Genomic DNA, 24,563 nt, shown 5'->3' on the forward strand with positions numbered 1-24,563 from the left:
TTAACTTATATGGCATGAAATCACTTTAATTGTCTACGCAGATTCTTAAAATCTCACACGACAAATAAATTAAAGGCCAGAAAGGTTAATATTATAATCAAACCATACCTAAAACAATCAGCATGAAATTAACAAGTTTTCATGATTAATAAGCAAGCACAATGATAAATTTTCAAATACCAAGAAGCTAGAAATTCAATTGAACTATATTCTTTGATCACTAAGGGATATAAGATCATATCTAGTCTCATATGTAGTTGGACAGTGATCCATGAAAACTTGAAATAAAAAATGTGATTCAAACCCATAACATTTAGCTGATGCTTTAAAACTTGAAAGCATACTCTTATATTTACTAATATATCATCAAACACCTAAATTTGGATAGCTCTCATAATGCAAGTAGTAAGATCATGAAATCAGAATTTTGAATAACTAGATTGCTAATCCATCTTTAAGCATTTAAATGGATTTAAACATGCATTAATCACTAAGTTAGAACAAACATTCATTTAATACATGCCCATATAAAATTAAACCAAATTTCACCCATCCCTTCTACGACATATATGCACACAAAATTTATCACAACCATAATCCCATTAGCAAATCTTCAAGAAAAATATTTTATCCAAATCTATGTTAATGCAAGCTCCACGCATTTTCTGAGAGTGAAGTCAAGACCCCACCTATGGACTAGGTCATTTTGAATCATATGCCACACACAGTGCCATGCTTCTTGTGAAAACACAGGAGCCATAATTTCAACAAAGGCTGCACAAGGAGGCAAATGAGGGTCTGTACACCATCCTGGTTCTTCCTCTGTTACTTTTTGAACTTCGCAATCACCTTTCCTCTTTGTCATCAGGTTTAAGTACTTCTCTGTATTGAAATGCTCAACCCCTAAGTCTTCATCCCATATAAATACGTAATCATATGATGCCACAATATCTGGATGCAGAAATCATTTTACATACCACCATTTCATTTGTTTGTGAGTATTCACATGAATAGCCCACTTCAACCACTCAAACTCATCCCATTCTATAGTTCATCCATCATAATGAAATAGAAGGATCGTGAGATTTGCTAAACCTGTTTCACTACTGCATTAATATTCTTTTCCTACTCATAGCCAAGAGTGAAAGTCACCAAGTACTTTGGCTTGGATGCTAGGTTGCATAGATACGGGTACGAGTATCCGATACGATCCGGCATGATACGGGGATACGGCAAATTTTTAAAATTTTAGGATACGGGTACGGGGATATTTATAATGTATATTTCAACATTTTATGATATAAGTATAGGTATTTTAATTTTTAAACAAGAATTTCTAAAGTAATATAAGGATATTTATAGTAATTAACTAAAATATTAAGTGTTTTTCAAGTTTTTTAAGTGATATAGTAAGAAATTATTGAAAAAAAATCATATCACAAATGTTAGTATCTGGGATACGTATGCAAAAGTATCCTACAAGTATCGTATCAGATACGTATCGGATACGGGTACGTTTACTTTACTTTTTTGAAGTATCCGTGCTACATAGCTTGGATGTCTAATCTCCCTCAAATCTTTGGTCTCTTTCTTTTGTTTCTCCAGAGCTCTTGGTCCTCTCTCCCATACTCAGTCCTCTCTCATCCTTCTCTTCTCGGTTCTCTCTCACTCTCTCGTCCTCTATTTTTCATCCTCTCTTGCTCTAACTTCTTCTCTATTTGTTTCTCATTCCAACCTCCTGAAATCTCTACCGCTGCCCCTTACTCTCAGTCTCTTCTCCTCCTTCTTCACCATTTTCGTTTGGTCTGAGTGCTGTCTTCCTCAATCTCCTCTCTGTTTTCATCTTCTTCTCTCTCTCCTTTGGTCTCTCTTCTTTCTCCAACCTCTTCTCTGTCTCATTCTCGTTCCTCCCACCCTCAGTCTGCTGTAAGCTTCAACTCCTACTTAAAGTGCTCAACCCTCCTCTTCTCTCTCATTTGTTCATCTCCTTTAAAGCAGAAGCAGGGAAGAGTTTTCTCTTTTCAGAGCTTGTGTGTAGTTCTTCTCTCATTTTCCTTCTACGTGTGGCCGAACGTGTTGCCTTTTTGCTATCTTTTTCTCTTTTTCTCTTCTTTTTTGCTGTAATGTGCATGCGTGCATCTCCGGCTCTGTTTCCTTTGCTTCTTCGTACGTGAGTCTGTTGCCAAGTAAAGCTTCTTTTTGTTTCTGTTCTACACTCTCCTTCTGCATCTCTGGCCGAAAGTTCAGGTCTGTTTTGTTCATGCGTCTGTTCTGTGTTTTTTGTCTACAATTCTACTCTCCCTCTCTCATTTTTGCTCTTCTTTTCTACTGTAATGTGCATGCCTTTTCTCTCCTTCTGTTTTTCATGTGCTTTTGTGTATCTTCTGCTCTCTCTCTCTCTCTCTTCTTCCTTTATATGTTTCGTCTCTGCTTCTTTCTGAAATGCTCATGTGTGTGTGCATGCTGCGTTTGCTGTGTTTTTTTGTGTTTCCTCTCATGCAAGGCTAAGCAAATGGCCAAGAGATATAAGGGCAAATGCACGTGTATTCTGATCGAAAGAAGGGTTTTGGAATTGATGGTTAACCTTCGGTTTATATATATTTCTTAAAAGAAACCACAACTCTCTATTTTTTTTAATTATGTTTATTAATTTCAGAAGTTAGATTAAGGGATTTAAAAATTTGATTTTGGATTAAACAAATATTTTTTGAAAATATAATCCTAAAAAGGATTAATTTTTTTTTATATTTTTATATTTTTTGGTTTTTTTTAAACTAAAAAAATAAAATCCTAACCAACAAAAGATTATCTAAAATAAAATTAAACCCTATTAATTAAATATTTTTTTATTTTGAAAATATAATCCTGAAAATGATTAAATTTTATTTTTGTATTTTATATTTTTTGATTGAATTTATTATTATTTTTATTAAATTTAAAAAATGTCCGGATAAAATACAGTGTTCACAGAGGATGATACTAGAAGTAGTCTTGCTGAATAAGTGTTTGTTTTTTAGCAGAAACAGAGTTCATGCTGATTTTAGTGAATTTACTATTCCATCAAAGATTTAGAGTATACTTCTACCATACCCATAAGTTTTGCTACAGTGCTGAGGCGAAAACCAAGATATATAAGAAAACCTTTAATCCAATAAATTAATTTCCTAGATCATTTTGAATGAAGCCTCCACAAGTGATAGAGCTGTTGATGCCAAGGAGCAGTCAATGTCCAGTCTCATCTATCTCGGATCTGGTGGGCACCATTTTCTCTAGCTCTATCATGGTCCAAAATACTTGTTGTTGTGCTTCATTAAAGCTGACAAATTTGGATTGGAAACGACACCATACAGCTTTTCAAAGGAAAAATTTGTTTTTTTTTCCCCATACGTTGGCCATTTCCGAATAACCAACCAAATTTGATTGATACTTAACTTCCGCTGGATTTGGGTTTCGTGTGTCTACTTCAACAAGGAGGCTGTTACCAACGCAAATTAAGTAACATATAGCGTCATCAACGCTTGCAAATATTCATCTTAATTATGTTTCAATGTCAATATGACAAATCATCTCTGCTATTTTCTCTGCCACTTTAAGCACGTCTACACTATTTGTGGTTCTTTTTCACGGCACTATTATAATAATACGGCGGAAAGAAAAGGAAAAGGCACAAATTTACAAAAAGAACTTAATATTTAATTGAAAAATAAAAAATTAAATAAAATTATGTAGACTGAACTTAAACAATACTGGTTAATCAATTTTTTCAATATTATTTAATCTTGGGTTAAATGAAAAAAAATGCCCTAGAACTTTTTCTCCAGGGAAACCGGCATCGTAAACTATTTTTTGGAGCATTTTTGCCTTAGAGTTTGAAAAAAAGAGCATTTTTACCCATCATTAAAAATCACAAATGTTGACCGTTAACTAAAGTTTGATTAAGATATTTTATGATTTTATCCTCTTTCATTTCTGCATTTTTTTGTCTTCATTTTCATTTGTTGGAAGAAAAAAATTTAAAGAATTGATTGGCGAACGAAATTGGAGACTAAATACAGAAGGAAGGAGAGAATTCAATTTAATAGTCAATATTTGTAATTTTTAATGGTAAGACAAAAATACTCTTTTTGAAACTTTCGTTGCACAAATGCTCCAAAAAAATTTGGGATGTCAGGTGCCTCTGAAAAAAAAAAAAAAAATCAGAACATGTGTTGCCATTTAACCTTTTAATTTTTTAAGTCCAATACCTGTAATATATATGGAAGTGCAAAATATGTTACAAGACAGAAAATATAATGGAATCTTTGAGCCTTGTATGTCAAAGTTGTGAAGACATTTTGCACTTATTTGACGGAAAACCATATTCCAAACACATTCACAACTCAAGTTGGATCAAACAAATCACTTTAATATATCATATATGGAATTACTTTGATGTGTACATGAGATGTATGTAAAAGAGGGCTGTTGGCCGAAAAGATGCATGTAAGAGAGGGCTCGATGTAACAATTTAAGGATACAGTTTAAAAAAAAAAACAATAAACAAAATTGACAGCTAATCAAGCTCATCAAATTGTCAGTTACAACCCTAGCGTTTGTATCACACATATAAGATTTGGACACGTACAAGGAAAAGTGTTGGAGCAAGATAATGATAAAAAAGATGGGATAGGTAATTTTGACTTTTGAAACCTTTATATGAAGAGGGGTAGAAAGATAAAAAGGAAAACCCTAAATGAAATTATTAAAAGGAACTTTTTGGTTAATTAATATAGCCAACCCCTATAATTTTGACCTTATTGAAATGCATTCCCTAAATTTTAACTAAATGCAATTCAGTTCATATAGTTTTAGTTATTTAGTTTTGGTAGCATTTGGAGTGATGTATTTAATTCTTTGCTTTGACAGTGTGAAAAATTTTAGAGGTAAAAGATTAAAAGTGATGAGTTTACATTCATTCTTCCGCATCATTAGTTCTTTTAATTTTATTTTTTAAAATATAAATATCAAAATTTTTAATGGTTATAAAATTATAGAGATTAAATTGAACCAGTTAAAAGTTTCATGAATTAAGTTTTTAATCAAGTCAAATTATAGAGATTTCATTGCAATGAGTCAAAATTCATGAACAAAATTTAATTTCAAATTATAGAAATTAAGTGAATAATTTTTTTATAAAAAAGTAAATCATTTTTTTTTTGCCAAAATGACTAATTTTGTTTTCAAACAATTTGCGGTGATGGAGATTATTACATCGTTGTCAAGTGGTCCAGATATTAACTTTACAAGAAACGGACAAACGTAAATTTGTATTTTCTAGCCAACTAAGACTCATGCATCAATCACGGATGAAGAATTTTAAGAACAATCATGCTGACTAGATCATAATCAATTAAAACTTAAAAGTAACATGATGTGTATATAACATTGAATGTTTTCAAATAAAAAAAATCATAAAAAGCGTGCCTCCACTGTTTCTTAGTTTTTAGTTTTGCTTGGTTCGTGTGTACTTTTTTATGTGTAATAACATGATATTCAATATTATTACGTTCGATTTGACTATTATCATAATTATAATCAATTAAGTGCAACATACGATATTATGATGTGTATATTTTCTTTGAATGTTTTCAATGCGATTCATATATTTTAAAATTTTTATTTCTATATTTTAAATAAAATTAAATTATGTTTATAAATAAATACTTATATATAAAATTAATATTATTTTGTATATTGCTTTAGTAAAAAAAATGTTTCAAGTAAGACCCATGAAATAGCAAAGTATCAATTAGAAACCTATTTCAAATTTTTTTTAAAAAAAGATGAATGGGCAAATTACCTCTTGAATTTTAGATCTAGTAAAATCATATACCCTGAATTATTTTAATTTATAGTGCAAATTGTTTGATTAACTATTGAAAACAATGAAATTTGGCCCTATTGTTAATCAAAGTTAATTTTAATTGTTATTTGACCATAAATTGATAGAAAAGGACCTCATAAATTATTTATAATTTTTTTGATCTTTTCCTGTTAATTTCTGATCAACTAACAATTAATGTCAACTTTTGTTAGTAGCAGGAACTAGATTGTATTATTTTTAAAAATTAAAGAAATAATTTCACAATAAATAAGTTTAGTAGAGTCCATATTTACATAGTCATTACTCCATTCACTAAAAAATATAAGGTATTTTTGAGAGGTTGAATATTAAAAATGTAAGGCATTTTTAGCATTTTAAGGTGCAATTATTACCCTTTTTTCTAAAAGTACCGCCAATGAATAAATCACTATATATTTATTTTTGAGTGAAACACCCTATTAAATAAAAATAAATATGGAAAGCTTCTGTTAGTTTAAAGATAAGCAATTACTTTATTGAGAGGTAATATTCAATTAAAAATACCTTACATTTTTAAACAGAAGAAGTAATATTTAGAAAAGTATTGTTTCAATTAACTATGTAACTAATTATTTAAAACATAGTAATAAATTTTATAAAGTGAGTATCTTGGAAAATTCAGTCATAACTTTAATTGATAAATATTATCATGTTTTAATACATGGAAGAAAAATCTAAATATATTTAGATGCTTAAATGTAAATTTCTCCCTTACGATATAAGCTAATGAATCATTATCACAGCATCCCATTCCTTCGTTCCCTTAACAACGTGGAAAAAGAATTTATTGACTGGAATTTAAATATTGTAAAATTAATATTCATGAATTTCCAATTTATTTTTTTTCTAGAATATTGATTGGATTCCAATCCATAAATGAACAGAAATTTTGAAGGTTTCTTGAACCGAATCTATGATAGTGACTGATTTATCAAACCATTTCTTGTAGTCCCGGTTCTCTCTTTAGTCCATGCATGCAAATTAAAGTCCGGTTTCAAAAGCGGGACCCATTTTGAGAGACACCGAGTCAACCGTAAAGTCAACGAAGCCAATCTACACCAGCTATCTAACCATATAGCGTATCTTCCATGATCACGTATTCTTCTGAATTGTGATTCCTCTCATAGCTCTTTGCTTCCGACTTGATAATTCTCTTTCTTCCACCTCTTTTAGCCGGCGATGTCTTCACTGTCTCTGACACCTCAAGACTCCCCCTATAGCCGCCCCGTTCTCCCCTATAGATTAGACGATTACGATCCGCCGCCGCCTCCTCCTCCTCCCCCACCTTCACTGTCACCGCCTCCGCCACCACCGGTACTGCCTCCCCCGCTGGTGCCCCCTCCCCGGTCGTTACCGCCTCTCCTGCCATCACCTCCTCCCTCGCCACTGCCATTGTTTCCCCGGTCTTCACTGCCTTTACCGCCGGCGCGATCGTCACCTGAGAAGTCGTTCGAACTGATCAGAGGGTTGGTGATTGGTTCGATGCTGACGCTGGGGCTTTGCGTCATATTGTTGATATGGAGAAAGAGGAGAAGGATGGGATTATTGAGACCCTGTTGGCTGAGCAATCACCCTTCACTACCACACCAACACCTAGGTATACCATTTCTACTTTTATTTCTTCTTTCTAACAAACAAAATGGATCCTTCATACATTTAAAAAGAGTACGTATTTAAATATTGAATTGAATTGATGGGTGTGGGGGAGGCATAAATATAGCAACGTTACATACTCCCTCTCTTCCAAGTATAAGATAATATAACCACAGTATTAAAAAGTTGGTTAAGTGTAGTTATTATTTCTAAAAATAAGAAAAAGGACTAAATTATCTCTATAATTAATGAAACAAATTTGTCTAGTAAAAATAAACATTGTATTTATGAGGGACAATTTAAAAAAAATGTAATAAATGTTTATTGAAATTTGTAATGTTGTTTATAAATAGAAATAAAAAGAATCAGTAAAAGTTGGTTCAATTGATAAAAATTTGACATATAACCTACAAGATCCCGGGATCAAATTCCTCTACCAATGTGAGAGCCTTATTGGTGGGCTATTTGTGTAAATACTTCTGTAAGTATTTTTTGAACTTAAGGGCCTACCTTAGCTAGCATTGTTGAGCCCTTGGACCCAATTTACCTAAATTATCTTATATCAAAAAATAAAAATAAAGAAGGTAGTTTTTCTTATATTAAAAAATGGAGTAATGTGTGTGCGTGGGGGGGCGCGCGCGCGCAGTGGCCCATTTATGCCACACGTTCTCTAGTGGCTGAAGAAGAGGCTATGTCTCATTCCATTGCCTTAGGACTGACACCAACAAGCACGTTTACATATGAAGAATTAGAAAGGGCTACAGATGGATTCTCGGAGTCAAATTTTCTGGGCCAGGGTGGATTTGGCACTGTCCATAAAGGAGTCCTGCCTAATAACAATCAAAATGTTGCCATTAAGCAACTCAAATCTGGAAGCAAACAAGGAGTGCGAGAATTCCAGACTGAAGTCCAGGTCATCAGCAGAGTCCATCACAGACACCTTGTTTCCCTTGTTGGCTACTGCATTGCTGAATCTCACAAGACTTTGATGCTTGTCTATGAGTTTGTCCCTAATAAAACCCTAGACTTTCACCTCCACGGTATGATTTATTAGATCAGAGTTTTTCTTAAAATCATTATTAAGATACTATATGGGTCTATGTAAAATGGTTCATCAGGCGAAAGCACTAGAACTATGGATTGGACCACAAGGATGAAGATTGCTATTGGCTCTGCAAAAGGATTGGCATATTTGCATGAAGACTGTGAGTTTTACTTGATATAAGTAAATCGTCCAGTGTAGACATCTTAATTAGTTCATTTTTTACTCTATGAATTTTTACTTTTTAGGTCAACCCAAAATCATACATCGTGACATCAAGGCAGCCAACATTCTTCTCGATAACAATTTTGAGCCAAAGGTAGGCATCAACTTATTCTACATGCAATTACGTCCCAAATAGATGTGTGCAAAATAAAGTTCTAATACATTAGATTTATTTTCAATCAAGAGAATTCAAATGTTTATTTGGTATTGAGAAATATGATGATGTATATAGAATAAAATATTGATCGTTATGTATGTAACACTACGAGTCTGTTTGAGACAATGTGAAGCATGATATAGGAAAATGAAATGTAAAGGATCACTAAAATACCCTCAATATATATATATATATATATATATATAAGAATCCCCTTCTGACATTGTCCGTCCTTCGTTTCTTCGCCATCATAATAATTACCAAAACATCAACACCAAAATCAAAGCCAAATCAGATTACCCATTCGCCAACAAGGAGTAAAAGAAAGAAAGAAAGAAAAGATTAATTCGATATCAAAAGCAAGATTTATATCCATAGGTTCACGAAAACTTGTTCCAACATATATAACCATAATTTCAATAAAGCTAGACATCAATTAGATTAAATTCACTTTCTACACATGCGTGAAATGTTTTTCCTTCACTAAGGAGTCCATTCAAATAACATATAGTAAATTGAAAAGTTACTAATGGTATGTTCATCTTCCCACAGCGCACCTGAATATCAATATAATATATGTAATACACACAACACACACATATGAAGAAATAATGTATGGAATCTATTAATATCAGGTTGCAGATTTTGGACTTGCCAAATTTTCATTAGACACTGATACCCAGGTGGACTCTACTCGAGTAGTGGGAACCATTGGGTAAGTCTTATTCTCTCGTAAGATTTTCTCTTTAGATCTCTCAATGAAGTTCGTACATGGATATTGTCATCGGATATATATATATATACCGTACGTTTCATTGAATACAGATACTTGGCACCAGAATATGCAGCTAATGGGAATCTCACAGATAAGTCAGATGTCTTCTCCTTCGGAGTTGTGCTTCTGGAGTTGATCACAGGACGGAAACCTACTCGTAAAATTTTGGCAGATGACAGTATGGTCGAATGGGTTGGTATTATTGTTCTTACATTATTACTGGTCTTTTATGTAATTCGACGCGTTTTATAATCGGATTATATATAACTTAATTTCCAATTATAAATGGTAAAATTTTATGATCAGAAATAGTAGTGCACTAATGGATCTACACGTTATTACGAATGAAAATGACAGAGACCTTTACTGTCGGAAGCGATGGAAAATAGGAACTTTGAGGGAATAGCTGATCCGAGGTTGCAGAATAATTACAACTTTGCTGAGATGTTTCGAATAGTTTCTTGTGCTGCAAATTGCGTCCGTTCTTCACCTGGTGGTCGTCCTCGAATGAGCCAGGTTTGTTGACACACTGTGAAGGCTAAAAATGTGCTCTTAGAAGTTATCAAATGCATAATTGGGCTTGCTTGCTTTCTTTCTTTTTAAATCTTTTGACATCTCAGATGATTTATGTTCTAGTTGGGGAAGCTATTCCAATAAATTTTTTCCCCATATATCCATGAAGTACTGCTATGGGGCAATTTATTAATAAATTGACAAGTACTATTATGGGGCTATTATATATGTGTGCGCGCGCGCGTCAAATACAAATTATAAAACTTCCTATACATAGTTGAATATTTTAGAGAATTGTCTAAATTATTGATAAAACATTTGATATAAAATCTATAAGAAGATACAATGATATTAATACCCAATCTTAACACTTGGTACACGTTGCCAATGATGCATAACCTTTCACTTATAATATGTAGTAACTAAATTTTTTGGTACAAAAATAGTAATTAAAATTTTAAATAATGAATGGGATGTCAATGGATTATTATATGCATACATTTTAAAGATTTTAAAGAACTTGTTAAATTTTAAAGATTAAATACTTCATCTATTTACGATTCAAAATTTATGAAAAGTGGTACTTCCCTTAAAGCAGGTAGTTCAAGCTTTGGTAGGAAATATTTGTCTGGACGATCCAAAAGAAGAGACCAATCGGAGGAGTCAGAGGAACGGGACCTCGCAAGCTGAAGGATATATATATAACACCGATAGTGATGACTCTGATCAATTTCAATCTACCTCAAGTAATTCTGGCCCCAAAGCACTTTGAATTCGTATTAGCTAGTTTATAATACATGATGCTAAATGATTTTGATTAAAAGAAACAATATTATTGGCAAGGTTAATTCTTGAGATTATGTTTGTTTAATAAACATCTTAGTGTATAACTCTCTTTTAGATTATTGGCAAGTGTCTAAGTTGTCATTTAATACATGTGGAGCAAACCAATCCGTGTATTGATTCGCTTATCTAAAAATGTGATTGGAAGTTACAATATGGTCTCTTATAACTAAATCACTAATTTTATTGATAGCATCTGAAAGAGAATCATACTAGGAGTTAATGAGTGTTTGAGCTTTAGTAGAAGTAGAGCACAGTTGATTTTAGAGAATTTGTTATTCCATCAAAGATTAAAGACTTCTACAATATCCATAAGTTTTGCTGCTGTCATGCTCTCAAAATAAGGCATAATCGGCATGGAATGTAGAAATATAACCCATATCTCAAAAGCCTTAACTTAAGAAGCATTAATTTTTAAATCATTAAGATATTTGATAACCAACCAAACTATTTTCAGTATGAATAACAATAACAAAAAAAAATTAATGTTTTTGTAAAAATTTTGACAAAACCTCCCCTAAAAATAAAGCCACCCAAAAATTCTACAACATTATTTTTACACAAAAACAATCAAGAGCTCAACTTCTATTAACAAACCAACAATATAGATAATCAAACAGGGATTCTAATTATAGTTTATATAAAGCACCTAGAATAAAATTTATAAAATATAATAATATATATATATATATAAATTCAGGTTTTACAAGAAATGGAGATTAACCAAGAATAGCACGCCAACTTCAAATCAACTTTGCACTAAATCTCTCAATGGTCCTTTAGAAGTACAAGGATGGTTATATTATTTGAGACCAAAATAACTTCTCAGTGAATAACATCTCAATTCAATTGTAAATTTAATGAAATAATCAATTGCAAATAATATAACACGAGCTTCATACATATCAACAGTTATATAGTTGTATAAATCATGAATGTGTGAATTCAAATGAAAATTATTAGAAATTTAAGTTGCATTTTTAACTTCAACATATGCTTTAAAACTTTGAAAAATTATGTAACTTAATACAAAATTCATGTATAATAAAAATAGCAGTTTGCTTTACAAGATATAACAAATATAAGGAAAACAAGTTCCTAAACGTATTCTTTAATATGACTTAATCAAAATGATTAACAAGTGTAAACACATAATTCAAGAGAGAGTAAATAACTAACAAGCATAGACATATAGTCTACAAAGGTAAGTAACCAATCAAGTGTAGTGTGACAAGAGTCATGAAACAAGTGTAGATATAAAACCAACAAATAGCAAGCGGGGGTACCAAGCTCATGAATAACAAGTGTGAGTGCAATGCTTACAGTTCCCAAGCTAGCAAGGATTTAATGATAACACACCAAGGGTTAATAAGACTGCTATTAGTAACTAATATTTTGTATTCAATCCTACTAAAAGATTTTCAAACATGCATGGAATTCAATTATCAATCAAATACCATATCATTTTTCAAATAGTGAAATTTACAAGAGAATATTGTTAATCATAAACCTTCATTGACACAAGTCCTCATGCTTGGGTGTTTGTAATCAAGATATTGAAAAATAAATGAAATAAAATAAGATCATTGTTTTAGACTACCTTTAAATATCAATAATAGCATTAAAATCATAACATCATATATAGAAATTTGCCCAATCAAAATTTTTAGTGAAAAATGAATTTTACTAATAAATCATTGAGATACTATTCACTTACTTATAGTATTCTCAAGATTTGCAATTCACTTCTTACAATTTCAATCAACTCTTCTTTCCACTAAACACCCTATTCAATATAAAAAGAAGATTTAATGGCCTTACTCCAATTAAATAAATTATCTTTCAATATGAGCTATACAATAATCAGTGAAGTTTTAAATTATCATAATTTAATCAACCAAGTCTCAGATTCTTCAATCCTTTCTAAACTTTACATATCCAACCCTTTATAAGACCATACAACTTTTAGAATCCAACTAATTACACAATAGCACCATAATCAACAAATTTCTTGCAAAACTTAAATTAAATTAACAATTAAATAGTGTCCAAACCAAGTATGTTACATAATCCAATTTTTCATGATGAAAAGCTCTGTTCACAAAATAATAATACCCAAGTCAGTTATATTTTTCAGGATATTTAATGAGATATTAGAAATACATAACTAAACAAAACTTCTCATATAGGCATTTTATCAAATACCTTGTAACCATCAATACCCAACTATAATGCCAAACTTCTTTCTCTTCAATTTCCTTTCAAAAAAGTCTCCAATATAATTATGGGAATCATTCAACTTCCTGAGTTCTATTGCTAAAATAAAATCAATCTCAGTCTCAAAGAAAACCCAATTCAAGCTTGAAGAAAATCAACTCATCTTCCTCTTATAATAACCAGAATTTTCAAGTGAATCACATATTAAAGATGTGCTCTTAAAGCATGAATTTTAGCTTCATTGAAACCTCACCTCCTCACATTCACGAAAAACAACAAAACTAGGAAGAAAAATTCAAAAATTTCATACCCCAAACACCCACACACGTACATAGATCTTGCAAGGTAGAGGAAAGAAAATGGAACAATACGCATCCTAGGAGCATAGGAGAAATGAAGGAGAAGAAGTCTGAGCTTCCTCAACTGCACTAGCACGACACGATGCAACACCAAAGGAAGAAGAAGGTCTGTGACGTATCTCACACCACGGCAAGAAAAAAGGAGGAAGAGGAGTTTCAATGACTTGAAGCAGAACCAGGGAGAAGAGGCCGACGCACGAAGAAAGAATAGGGGAGGAGGATGAGGAATCTTGTCACACCCATGCTAACGACGCTAAGGACAATGCGGAACAGTGAACAGAGGTGGCGATCTTGAGTTGTCTCTCACTTCTTTCTCTTAGTCGTTGCACCGAACGAAAAATCGGGGAGGAGATTTGTTACAGTGACGGACCAAGAACAATAAATCAATGGGGGCATAATTTATACATGATATAAATAGTAATATTTTTATAAAAAAATTAAAATTTCTATTAAATTATATTAAGGGTATAAGTTAATAAAATTAAATACAAAAAACAACTAATAAACATACCGTTATAATTTATAATAACATAAACGACTCACTTCAAATAAACAATTTTTCATATCTATTAAAACCACGTTTTTTAAAAATTTTCATAAAATAGAATCTATCTCTTTTGTGTAGAAGAGACCATTTTGTGATAAGATTTTTCATATAAATTTTTTTCTAAATTATTACTTTTTCATTTTAAAACTATTACTAGTTAAGGTTATAAACCATAAAAAATTTGAGATAATAAATTTTTTAATGGGATAAGTAAAATTTTATAAGGAGATAAGTAAATCATTTGGATCATTTAAGGTAATTTTTTCCTTCTGTTTGTGGGGGCAATTGCCCCCACTATGATGAACATGGGTATGTCCTTGGAGGAGAAGGACGAGGGGTTGAGCCCTTCCTCTCACTTGGCTCTGGAATATTCAAAAATGAAGACGGAGAAGAAATTGAAGGCTTTGCGTGCTTTGTGAAATTTGATCCTCTTTTCTTCTTCATTTTTTAAGCGCGTTACAGTAATTTTATCCAGATTGAAACCAAAAAAGAAAAAAGGCCTCTATATACACACCTAGGAGATTCAAACTTAGAACCTATAAATAAACATCCAAAGTCATTTCTACTAAACCACCAACTCATTCTTATTGAACTATTGATGTCAGTCGATGTCCAATCTCAATCTTCTTCAAAAATGGATGAATTTGCATTTTTCTTTTTAGATATTCCTGCAAATGTGAGTAAAAAGTTTGAGCCTGTCTTTTTTTTTCCCCTAGTGCTCAGACTCAGGCCTCTAACATATTTTTGGCTACAGAAAATCCAGTCCTGCAATGATAAAGAGAAGAAAATAAGCTGAGAGTGTTTGACTACTCCTGAATTTCTTACAGTGACGCAGGATGTAGATTGAAGAATCTAGAGAGTTGCGGCTAAAGAGGCAGACTCTTTTGTAGGTGTTTGCATCACTAAAGCTGACAAATTCATGGTGGAAACAATACCAAACAGCTTTTCAAAGGAAAGACTTGTGGTCCCCCCCCCCCCCCAAAAAAAAAAAAAAAAAAGGCCCCCGTCCAAATAACCGATCAAATTTGATTGTTACGTAACTTCCGCTGGATTTGGGTTTCGTGTGTCTGCTTCAACAAGGAGGCTATTACCAACGCAAATTGAGTAACATATAGCGTCATCAACGCTTGCAAATATTCTGACAGACCATCTCTGCTATTTTCTCTGCCACTTTAATACACTATTTGTGGTCCTTTTTCACGGCAATACTGCCAACAAAAAAAAAAAAGGAAAAGACACAATACTAAAAAAAGTCAATGTTTAATTGAAAATTTAAAAATTAAATAAAGTTATGTAGACAGAAACAATAATGGTTAATCAATTTTTTTGATATTATTTAATATTTTAAACATCTATTATTGTCCGATACCTGTAATATATATAGAAGTGGAAAATATAATGGAATCCTTGAGCCTTTTAGGTCAAAGTTTTGAAGACACTTTGCGCATGTTTGGTGGAGGAGGTGGGGTCTCTCCACTTCCTTTTCCTCCATTTCCCTCCACTTTCCCCATCTCCACCATTCATTAATTTTTTTATTTAAAAAAATTGTTTAATAAAAAAATTTGAATGGTGATGATGGGAGAAGTGGAGGGAAAGGGATGAAAAAAAAAGGAAGAGACCCCTAGTCCGTTTGGTGGATAACAACATTCCAAACACATTCACAACTCCAGTTGGATCAAACAAATCACTTGAATTCGTTTAACCAAAAAAAAAAAAAACAGATCACTTTAATACATGTAATTAATTTGATTTGATGTAACATAGGGCTACTGTTGGCCAAAAGAAGTGCATGTAAGGGAGGGCTCGATGTAGCATTTTAAGGATAAAGTTAAACAAAAAACAAAAAACAAAACAAAAAAAAATTGACAGTTCAATTAAAACCTTGGTGTTTGTATCACACATATAAGATTTGGACATATATATAAAGAAAATTATTAGAGCTAGATATCAGTTAAAAGGATAGAATAGATAATTTTAATTTTTAAATCCTATATATGAAGAGGGTTACAAAAATAAAAAAGGAAACTCTAAATGAAATTGTTAAAAGGGACTTGTTGGTCAATAATACATTCAGAGATTTTTGGAGTATAATAGCATTATGTAATTAATACAACCGAACCCTATAGTTTTAACTTTATTAAAACTTAGTTTTTAAATTTTAATTAAATACAATTTAATTCATATAGTTATAGATATTTCTAAGTTTTAGAAATAACTTTAAGTAGCATTTGGAATGATGTATTTAAATTTGAATTTTAGATCCAAAGTATCACATTAAAAAATAGGTAATGAAAATTCTTTGTCCTAATAGTGTAAAAAATTTTAAGGATAAGAGAGAGACGGGTAGTTGAAATTTAAAGTAGAAACAAATTATTGAAAGTGATGAGCTTACTTTTATTCTTTTATTTGTCAGAGACAAGAATAAGGGATGAGGGAAGGAACAAAAATTACAAAGACATTAATAGTGAAAACATGGGAAAAGAAAACCAACAAGAGTTAAGGTAGCTAAAATTTTCAAGTTGGATCAATGATTTGTTACTCTCTAATTTAAGAACCCTTTCCTGTAAATTTAATTATGTCTTTTTTAGTTTTTTTTTATTTTTCAATAATGTATACTCCCTCCAGTCCTATTTATAAGTCATTTATATCAACTTTATCAATATTAATATAACAAAAGTATAAGGAATAAAAGTACATGAAATTTCAAATCTAGCCCTCAAGTAAAAAAGTAAAAAGTAAATAAATAATATAATATTATTTTTTTGTCTTTCTTTCTCTTACTTTTCAAGGATAGTTTAAAAATTTTAATTTAAAACAAAGTAATTTCATCAACTAATGACTTATAAAGTAAATTAAATTATGATTCTAGAAGGTGATTAATATATAAGACCGGAGAAGTAACTCTTTAGTAGCTGGACCCTTTATCTAGTGTATTGGGTCCTTTTATATTGTGCTTCTTTTTATTTTATTAATAATATTTATTGTACTTCAAAAAAAATAACGAGGGTTAAAGGGAATTAATTTGAAGTTACATAGAAGTATAATAAAACCTGAATTTAGATATGAATTAAATCTTAATTTGGATGTGAATCAAATCAAAATTCATAGACTTTTATGTATGTAAGTAGATTATTTATTTTAAATTCAAATCCTCATCCAAGCACATCATTAATTCTTGTAATTTTGTCTTCTAAAATATAAGTATCAAAAATTTTTAATGATTGAAATTATAAAAATTGAATTGCACCTATTAAAAGTTCATGAATTAAGTTTTTAATCAAGGTAAATTATAGCGATTGCATTGGCATGAGTCAAAATTCTTGAACTAAATTTAATTTAAAATTATAAAAATTAAATGATTAATTTTGTTTATAGAAAAGTAAATGATTTTTTTCGCCATAATGGTTTTTTTTTTTTTTCAAACAATTCGCCGTGACGGAGATCATTACATCGTTGTCATGCATCATTCACGGATGAAGAATTTTAAGAACAACCATGCTGACTATGTCATAATCTTTTTTTTTTTTTTGGAAAATCACACTTTATGCCCTAAAAATAGAAAAATCACACTTTAAACCCAATATATTCTGATATTGCACCATAGTTTCAAGGGTCCTTGTTATAATTTTTTTGGGAGTGAAAGTACAAATTCATCTTTCTGTGATTTGAAAACTCAACCCATGCAAAACCCTCATCTATGAAACACAACACAATATTTATGGATACATAACATGATGTTCATGAATTTTAAACATAATATCTATGTGTATTCAATTGATTTGTAGGTTAAAATATACAAGTCAAACAAAACATGTACAACACAATTTTCATGGATGCACAATATAATGTTCATAAATTTTCAATACAATATCCACGTGTGTCCACTTGATCTATAGATTAATTAAAATATATAAGTCACGTAGAGCATGTACAACACAATGTCCATGAATGCACAACACGATATTCATAAATTTTCAATATAAAGTCCATGTGCGTCTAATTGATCTATAGGTTAATTAAAATATATAAGTCATGCAAAGTATGACTAACACAATATTTATGGATGCACAACGCAATATTCATGAATTCTTAATATAATATCCATGCGTGCCCAGTTGATCTATATATTAATTAAAATATACCAATCATATAGAGCATATATAATACAATATCTATAGGTGTATGATATGATATTCATGAATTTTCAACACAATGTTATGTGTGTCCCCACACGAACATTCAGTTGAGAATGCATAAACATTGTGTTATGTATTTATAGACATAGTATTGTATATTGTTTGTATCACTTGTATATTTTATTAAACCTACTAATTAATTAGACACGCATGGATATTATGTTGAGAATTTATAAATATTGTATTATGCACTCATAGATATTGTATTATATATTATTTAACTTTTCAAATCACATAAGGGCAAAATTGTACTTTCACTTCCAAAAAAATTATAATAAAGGCCCTTGAGCTTGTAGTATAATATTAGAATGTATTGGGCTTGAAGTATTTTTTTTTTTCAAGGCTCTTACTATGATTCCCCCCATTTTTCTTTTGGCCAAACTATATCATAATCCATTAAAACTTAAAAGTAACATGATGTGCATATAACATTGAATATTTTCAAATAAAAAAATAAAAACATAATTTTAAATTTTTATACTTTAATTATGTTTTATTATTGGTTACTGTACTCTTTTTTGGTGTTTTTAGCCATTGTACTTTTATTTTTTATTATTTTAAATTTCTCAAAAGTCTCTATACTTTATTTATGGAGAGATCTAAAATAATAAAAAATAAAAATACAAGAATCAAAAATACTAAAAAAAATATAAGAACTAATAGCAAAACGAAAGTAAAGTATAGGGATCTAAAGTTATATTTTTTAATAAAAAATATCATAAAAAGCATGCCTCCATTGTTTCTTAGTTTTTAGTTTTGATTGGTTCGTGTATACATTTTTTATGTGTAATAACATGATATTCAATATTATTATGTTAGATTTGACTGGTACAATTATAATCAATTAAAAGTAACATACGATGTGTATATTTTCTTTGATTGTTTTCAATGTGATTCATATATTTTAAATTTTTTATTTCTATATTTTAATTAAAATTAAATTATGTTTATACTTAATATAACATTAATATTATTTTGTATATTGCATTAGTAAAAAAAATGTTTTAAGTAAGACTCAAAGGTAAATGAGTAAATTACCTCAAGAACTTTAAATCTACCAGAACCATAGATCCTGAACTAATTTATTGTGCAAATTATTATTTTTAACTTTTAAAAATGATGCAATTTAATCTCTGTTGTTAACAAAAGTTAACTTTGACTATTATTTGATCATAATTAACAAAAAGGGACCTCAAAAATTATAGAAAAAGACTAAATGTTTTGTTTGGTTATTTTCTATAATTTTTTAGTTTATTATCTGTACTTTTTATAATTTTTGAGATTTTTTTGTCAATTTTTGATCAACAATTGAAGTTAAATTTTATTAATAGGAGGGGCTATATTTTATCATTTTTCAAAGTTGAAGAAATAGTTTCACAATAAACAAATCTAAAGTTTATAATGTTATTAAACCTAAAATTTGGGGGTGTGATTTGCTCATTTACCCTTTTAAATAATATATTATATTAGTTAACATTTAGAAAATTATTGTTTCAATTCATTATATAACTAATTATTTAAAACATAGTAATAAGTTTTATAAAGTGAATATCTTGGAAAATTCAGTGATAATTTTAATTTATAAATATTGTTATGATGTTTTTAAAAAAATTCAATAAAATAGTTTAACACATGGAAAGAAAAATCTAAATATATTTAGATGCTTACATGTAAATTTCTTCCGTATGATATAAGCTAATGAATCATTATCAGTTTATCACGCCTTTTTTTACTCCTTTAAACGTTGGCGTATTTCAGAATCCACAGCATCCCATTCCTTCCTTATCAACGAGGAAAAAGAATTTATTGACTGCAATTTAAATCTTTTAAAATTAATTTTCATGAATTTCCTTTTTAAGAATATTGATTGGATTCCAATCTATAAATAAACGCAAATTTTGAAGGTTTCCTGAACCGAAACTGATGATAGTGACTGATTTATCAAACCGTTTCATGTAGCCGGGCCGGTTCTCTCTTTAGGCCATGCGTGCAAATTAAAGTCCGATTTCAAAATCAGGACTCATTTTGAGAGACACCGAGTCAACCGTAAAGTCAACGAAGCCACTACACCACCATCTATCTAATCATATGGTATATCTTCCATGATCATGTATTCTTCTCTGAATTGCAATTCCACAGCTCTACCACCACTCTTCGCCCGCCATGTCTTCACCGTCTCCGACACCTCAAGACTCCCCATTAGGTGATTTGTCTGGGCCGTCACCGTCACCGTCACCGTCGCTGCTGCTGCCGCCACCCCCACCTTCATTGTTACCATCTCCCCCGCCGTTGCCACCTCCCCTGCCTTCACCGCCACCCCCGCCATCACCGCCACTGTTTCCCCAGTCTTCACTGTCTATACAGTCACCGTCGCCTGAGAATTCAGGGTCGTCGCAACTGATCCTAGGGGTGGTGATTGGTTCGGTCCTGACGTTGGGGCTTTTCGTCATAATGTTTATATGGAGAAAGAGGAGAAGCATGAGATTATTGAGACCCTGTTGGTTGATCAGCAATAACCCTCCACTATCGCACCAACGCTTTGGTATACCATTTCTGCTTTTCTTTCTTCATTCTAACAAATTAAACAAAATGGATCCTTCTTATATTTAAAAAGAGTGTAGACTTGAATTGAATTGATGGGTGAGGGAGAGGCATATATACAGTGGCCCATTGATGCCACGTTCTGCTAGCAGCTGAAGAAGATGCTACGTCTCATTCCATTGCCATAGGACTGACACCAACAAGCACGTTTACATATGAAGAATTAGAAAGGGCTACAGATGGATTCTCGGAGTCAAATTTTTTGGGCCAAGGTGGATTTGGCACAGTCCATAAAGGAGTCCTGCCTAATGATAATCAAAATGTTGCCATTAAGCAGCTCAAGTCTGGAAGCGAACAAGGAGTGCGAGAGTTCCAGACTGAAGTCCAGGTCATCAGCAGAGCTCATCACAGACATCTTGTTTCCCTTGTCGGCTACTGCATTGCTGAATCTCACCGGACTTTGATGCTCGTTTATGAGTTTGTCCCCAATAAAACCCTGGACTTCCACCTGCACGGTATGATTTATTAGATCAGAGTCTTGTTTATATAAAATCATTGTTAAGATACTAGATAGATCTATATATGCAAAATGATTCATCAGGAAATTGCACTACAGCTATGGACTGGACGACAAGGATGAAGATTGCCATTGGCTCTGCCAAAGGATTGGCATATTTGCATGAAGACTGTGAGTTTTACCTGATATATAAGTAAACCGTCCAGCGTAGATCGATATCTCGATTAGTTCATGTCAAATCCAAAATTTTAACACTTTTCTTTTGCAACTAGAAGCGATATGGTTCAGGTGAAAAGGGAATTGAAGCCCATAAATAAAATTCACAAATTAATCGTTAGGTTTCTGGTCATTTGATAAGTCTAGAATTTTTTATGAAATTTGAAAATTCATAGCTAAATCTAAAAAATTTGTATGTGGATCCTCTAAAATTCTCTTGAAATCTCTTGAAGAGTTGAAGTCCATTAAATGATAAAAATACATTTTAAACCCCCTTTTTCAGTCTCAAATAGCACAATTTATTTATTTTTTCAAAGTTGCTCTGCTTCTCTTATAGAATCTGTGATATAAATGAAAAAAATCCATAACTCAAAATTTAGATATCCAAAAGATTTGTTTTAAGACTTTTAGACCCAAAATTGAGATGTTACAGTTCCTTTTTTACTCTACGAATTTTTACTTTTTAGGTCAACCCAAAATCATACATCGGGACATCAAAGCAGCCAACATTCTTCTTGATAATAATTTTGAGCCAAAGGTAGGCATAAACTTATACATGTAATTATGTCCTAAATAGATATGTATTAGAACTTTTTGAATGAAATGTTTTTCCTTCACCAAAGATTCCATTCAAATACTACATAGCAAATTGAAAAGTTACTGGACTACGTTCATCTTCCCACAGGGGCACCTAAATATCAATATAATATACATAACACACACACACACATATGAAGAAATAATGTATGGAATCTATTAATATCAGGTTGCAGATTTTGGACTTGCCAAATTTTCATTAGACTCTGATACCCAGATCAACTCTACTCGAGTAGTGGGAACCATTGGGTAAGTCTCATTTGTTCTCTCGTGAGATTCTCTTTTGAATGATCTCTCAATGAAGTTCACACACACACACATATATATATATATGTTGTATGTTTTCTTTGAATACAGATATTTGGCGCCAGAATATGCAGCTAGCGGGATTCTCACCGATAAGTCAGATGTCTTCTCCTTCGGAGTCGTGCTTCTGGAGTTGATCACAGGACGAAAACCTGCTCGTAAAACTTTGACAGATGACAATATGGTCGAATGGGTTTGTATTAGTTCTTACATTATTATCTCAGATTATATATAACTTAGTTTCAAAATAGTAAGTGGTAAAATTTTATCATCAGAAATACTGCACTGATGTATATATATACATGTTATTACGAATGAAAATGACAGAGACCATTACTGTCCGAAGCTATGGAAAATAGGAACTTTGAGGGAATAGCTGATGCGAGGTTGCAGAATAATTACAACTTTGCTGAGATGTTTCGAATAGTTTCTTGTGCTGCAAATTGCGTCTGTTCTTCACCTTGTCGTCGTCCTCGAATGAGCCAGGTTTGTGGACCCGCTGGGAAAACTAAAAATGTGTTCTTAAGAGTTCTCAAATCCAGAATTGGGCACGCTTTCTTTCTTTCTTTTTGAATATTTTAAAATCACAGATGATCAGTCAGATGATTTATGTTCTAGCATGGGGAAGCTATCCCAATAAATTTTTTGGTACAACAATAGTGATTAAATGTTAAATAATAAATGGCAATGCCAATGGATTATATACCCATTCATTTTAAAGCTTATAAAGAACTTGTTAAATTTTAAAGATTAAATACTTTATCTATTTATGATTCAAAATTTATGAAAAGTAGTACTTTGCTTAATTTAACCTTAGTTTGAAATAGTGAATCCGGTAAAGGTTAATAAATTTAATGACATAATTAAAGCAGGTAGTTCAAGCTTTGGTAGGAAATATTTGTGGACGATCCAAAGGAAGAGACCAATCGGAGGAGTCAGAGGAACGGGTCATCACAAGCTGAAGGATATGTATATTGCAACGGCAGTGACGACTCTGATCAATTTCAATCTGCATCGAGCAATTGCTTCAAATCACATTGAATTCGTATTAGTTTTATAGTATGATGCTAAATGATTTGATTAAAAGAAACAATATTGGGAAGGTTATTAATCTTGAGATTGTACATGTTTGTATAATAAACATCTTGGAGTATAATTCACACACACACACACACACACACACACACACACACATTCTTGGTAGATTTTGCAGGTCCGTAGTACAATTTGGGGTTGCTTGATTATTTGGATCATCTAAATTAATTATTATATTATATATATATATATATATTAATATTTTATCAAGACAATTTAATTAATCTCTTGAATTATTTTAATTCAAAATGATTGTAGGCTGAATAATCCTTGGAAACTGACGTTTGGCTAACAAACCAAAATTTCTGTAATAAGAGAAAGTACAGCGCTTTAAAAAAAAAAAAAAGCGTCACGTTTTTAGGCATGGCAAGAGTCTGTGATATCTAATATATCGAAAACACTTAAAAAAACAGCACTTCTTGTCTTCTTCAAATAAGCGACACCGCACCATTGTTCCCCCCCGCCCCCCTCAACCCCCTTAAAAAAAAAATTATATGATAGCACTTGTTTCAAAAAGCACGACCATATCTTTTTTGATAAAATAAAGGAAAAACTAATCTATGAGACTTATAATTTTAATAGATTTTGAAGGAGGTCCCTCTAATTTTTTTCACTAGATCTTCATGGTTTATACAATTGAAGGCTTTCGTTCCTCTATTAATCAATAATGCTCCTAAAAGTGTTCACATGTTCGGTACCGAAACAATCAAATCAGCTACCAAGCTTGATATTTATTTGATTTTTTTCTCTAATCGATTTGGTTTGATTTTGAAATAATTTTTTGGTTTAAATTTGGTTTAGGTTTGAATTCTTTTGAAATACTTTTTATAATCAATATATGTATATATTATTAATAAATTTAACTATTAATTTCTATATCAATAAAAAATATTTTGAGGACAAGAATATTTTAACAGTTAGG

The 24,563-nt window shown here is 31.3% G+C and overlaps 2 protein-coding genes and 1 pseudogene across 2 annotated transcripts in view; 2 read left to right on the forward strand and 1 right to left on the reverse strand.

Moving 5' to 3' along the window:
• Nucleotides 1-637: 637 nt before the first annotated feature.
• LOC129289306 (uncharacterized) lies at nt 638-1,218 on the reverse strand (annotated as a pseudogene).
• A 6,968-nt stretch (nt 1,219-8,186) lies between these two features.
• Nucleotides 8,187-10,979, forward strand: LOC129289307 (proline-rich receptor-like protein kinase PERK1). Its single transcript, XM_054926076.1, has 7 exons — nt 8,187-8,535; nt 8,614-8,700; nt 8,786-8,856; nt 9,555-9,634; nt 9,745-9,886; nt 10,052-10,210; nt 10,806-10,979. The coding sequence occupies exons 1-7, from the start codon at nt 8,187-8,189 to the stop codon at nt 10,977-10,979; spliced, it is 1,062 nt and encodes a 353-aa protein (XP_054782051.1).
• Nucleotides 10,980-20,532: 9,553 nt separating this feature from the next.
• LOC129289308 (proline-rich receptor-like protein kinase PERK3) overlaps nt 20,533-24,563 on the forward strand; it is a 7,909-nt gene continuing 3,878 nt past the window's right edge. The window contains exons 1-8 of the mRNA XM_054926077.1: nt 20,533-20,911; nt 21,063-21,425; nt 21,512-21,598; nt 22,111-22,181; nt 22,410-22,489; nt 22,598-22,739; nt 22,874-23,032; nt 23,419-23,446. Of these exons, the coding sequence (XP_054782052.1) occupies nt 20,533-20,911; nt 21,063-21,425; nt 21,512-21,598; nt 22,111-22,181; nt 22,410-22,489; nt 22,598-22,739; nt 22,874-23,032; nt 23,419-23,446 (1,309 nt within the window). The remainder of the gene's footprint in view (nt 20,912-21,062; nt 21,426-21,511; nt 21,599-22,110; nt 22,182-22,409; nt 22,490-22,597; nt 22,740-22,873; nt 23,033-23,418; nt 23,447-24,563) is intronic.

The sequence above is a fragment of the Prosopis cineraria genome, unplaced genomic scaffold (assembly GCF_029017545.1).
Source record: "Prosopis cineraria cultivar Desert tree isolate PC_DT_omini unplaced genomic scaffold, ASM2901754v1 PC12, whole genome shotgun sequence".
Taxonomy (NCBI): domain Eukaryota; kingdom Viridiplantae; phylum Streptophyta; class Magnoliopsida; order Fabales; family Fabaceae; genus Prosopis; species Prosopis cineraria.

Excerpts from the sequence above, each read along its gene's own strand:
- LOC129289307 (XM_054926076.1), top strand. The coding sequence starts at position 8,187 with ATGTCTCATTCCATTGCCTTAGGACTGACACCAACAAGCACGTTTACA. Across the intron at positions 8,701-8,785 it reads GGCATATTTGCATGAAGACT|GTCAACCCAAAATCATACAT; the intron begins GTGAGTTTTACT and ends TTTACTTTTTAG. Across the intron at positions 9,635-9,744 it reads CGAGTAGTGGGAACCATTGG|ATACTTGGCACCAGAATATG; the intron begins GTAAGTCTTATT and ends CATTGAATACAG.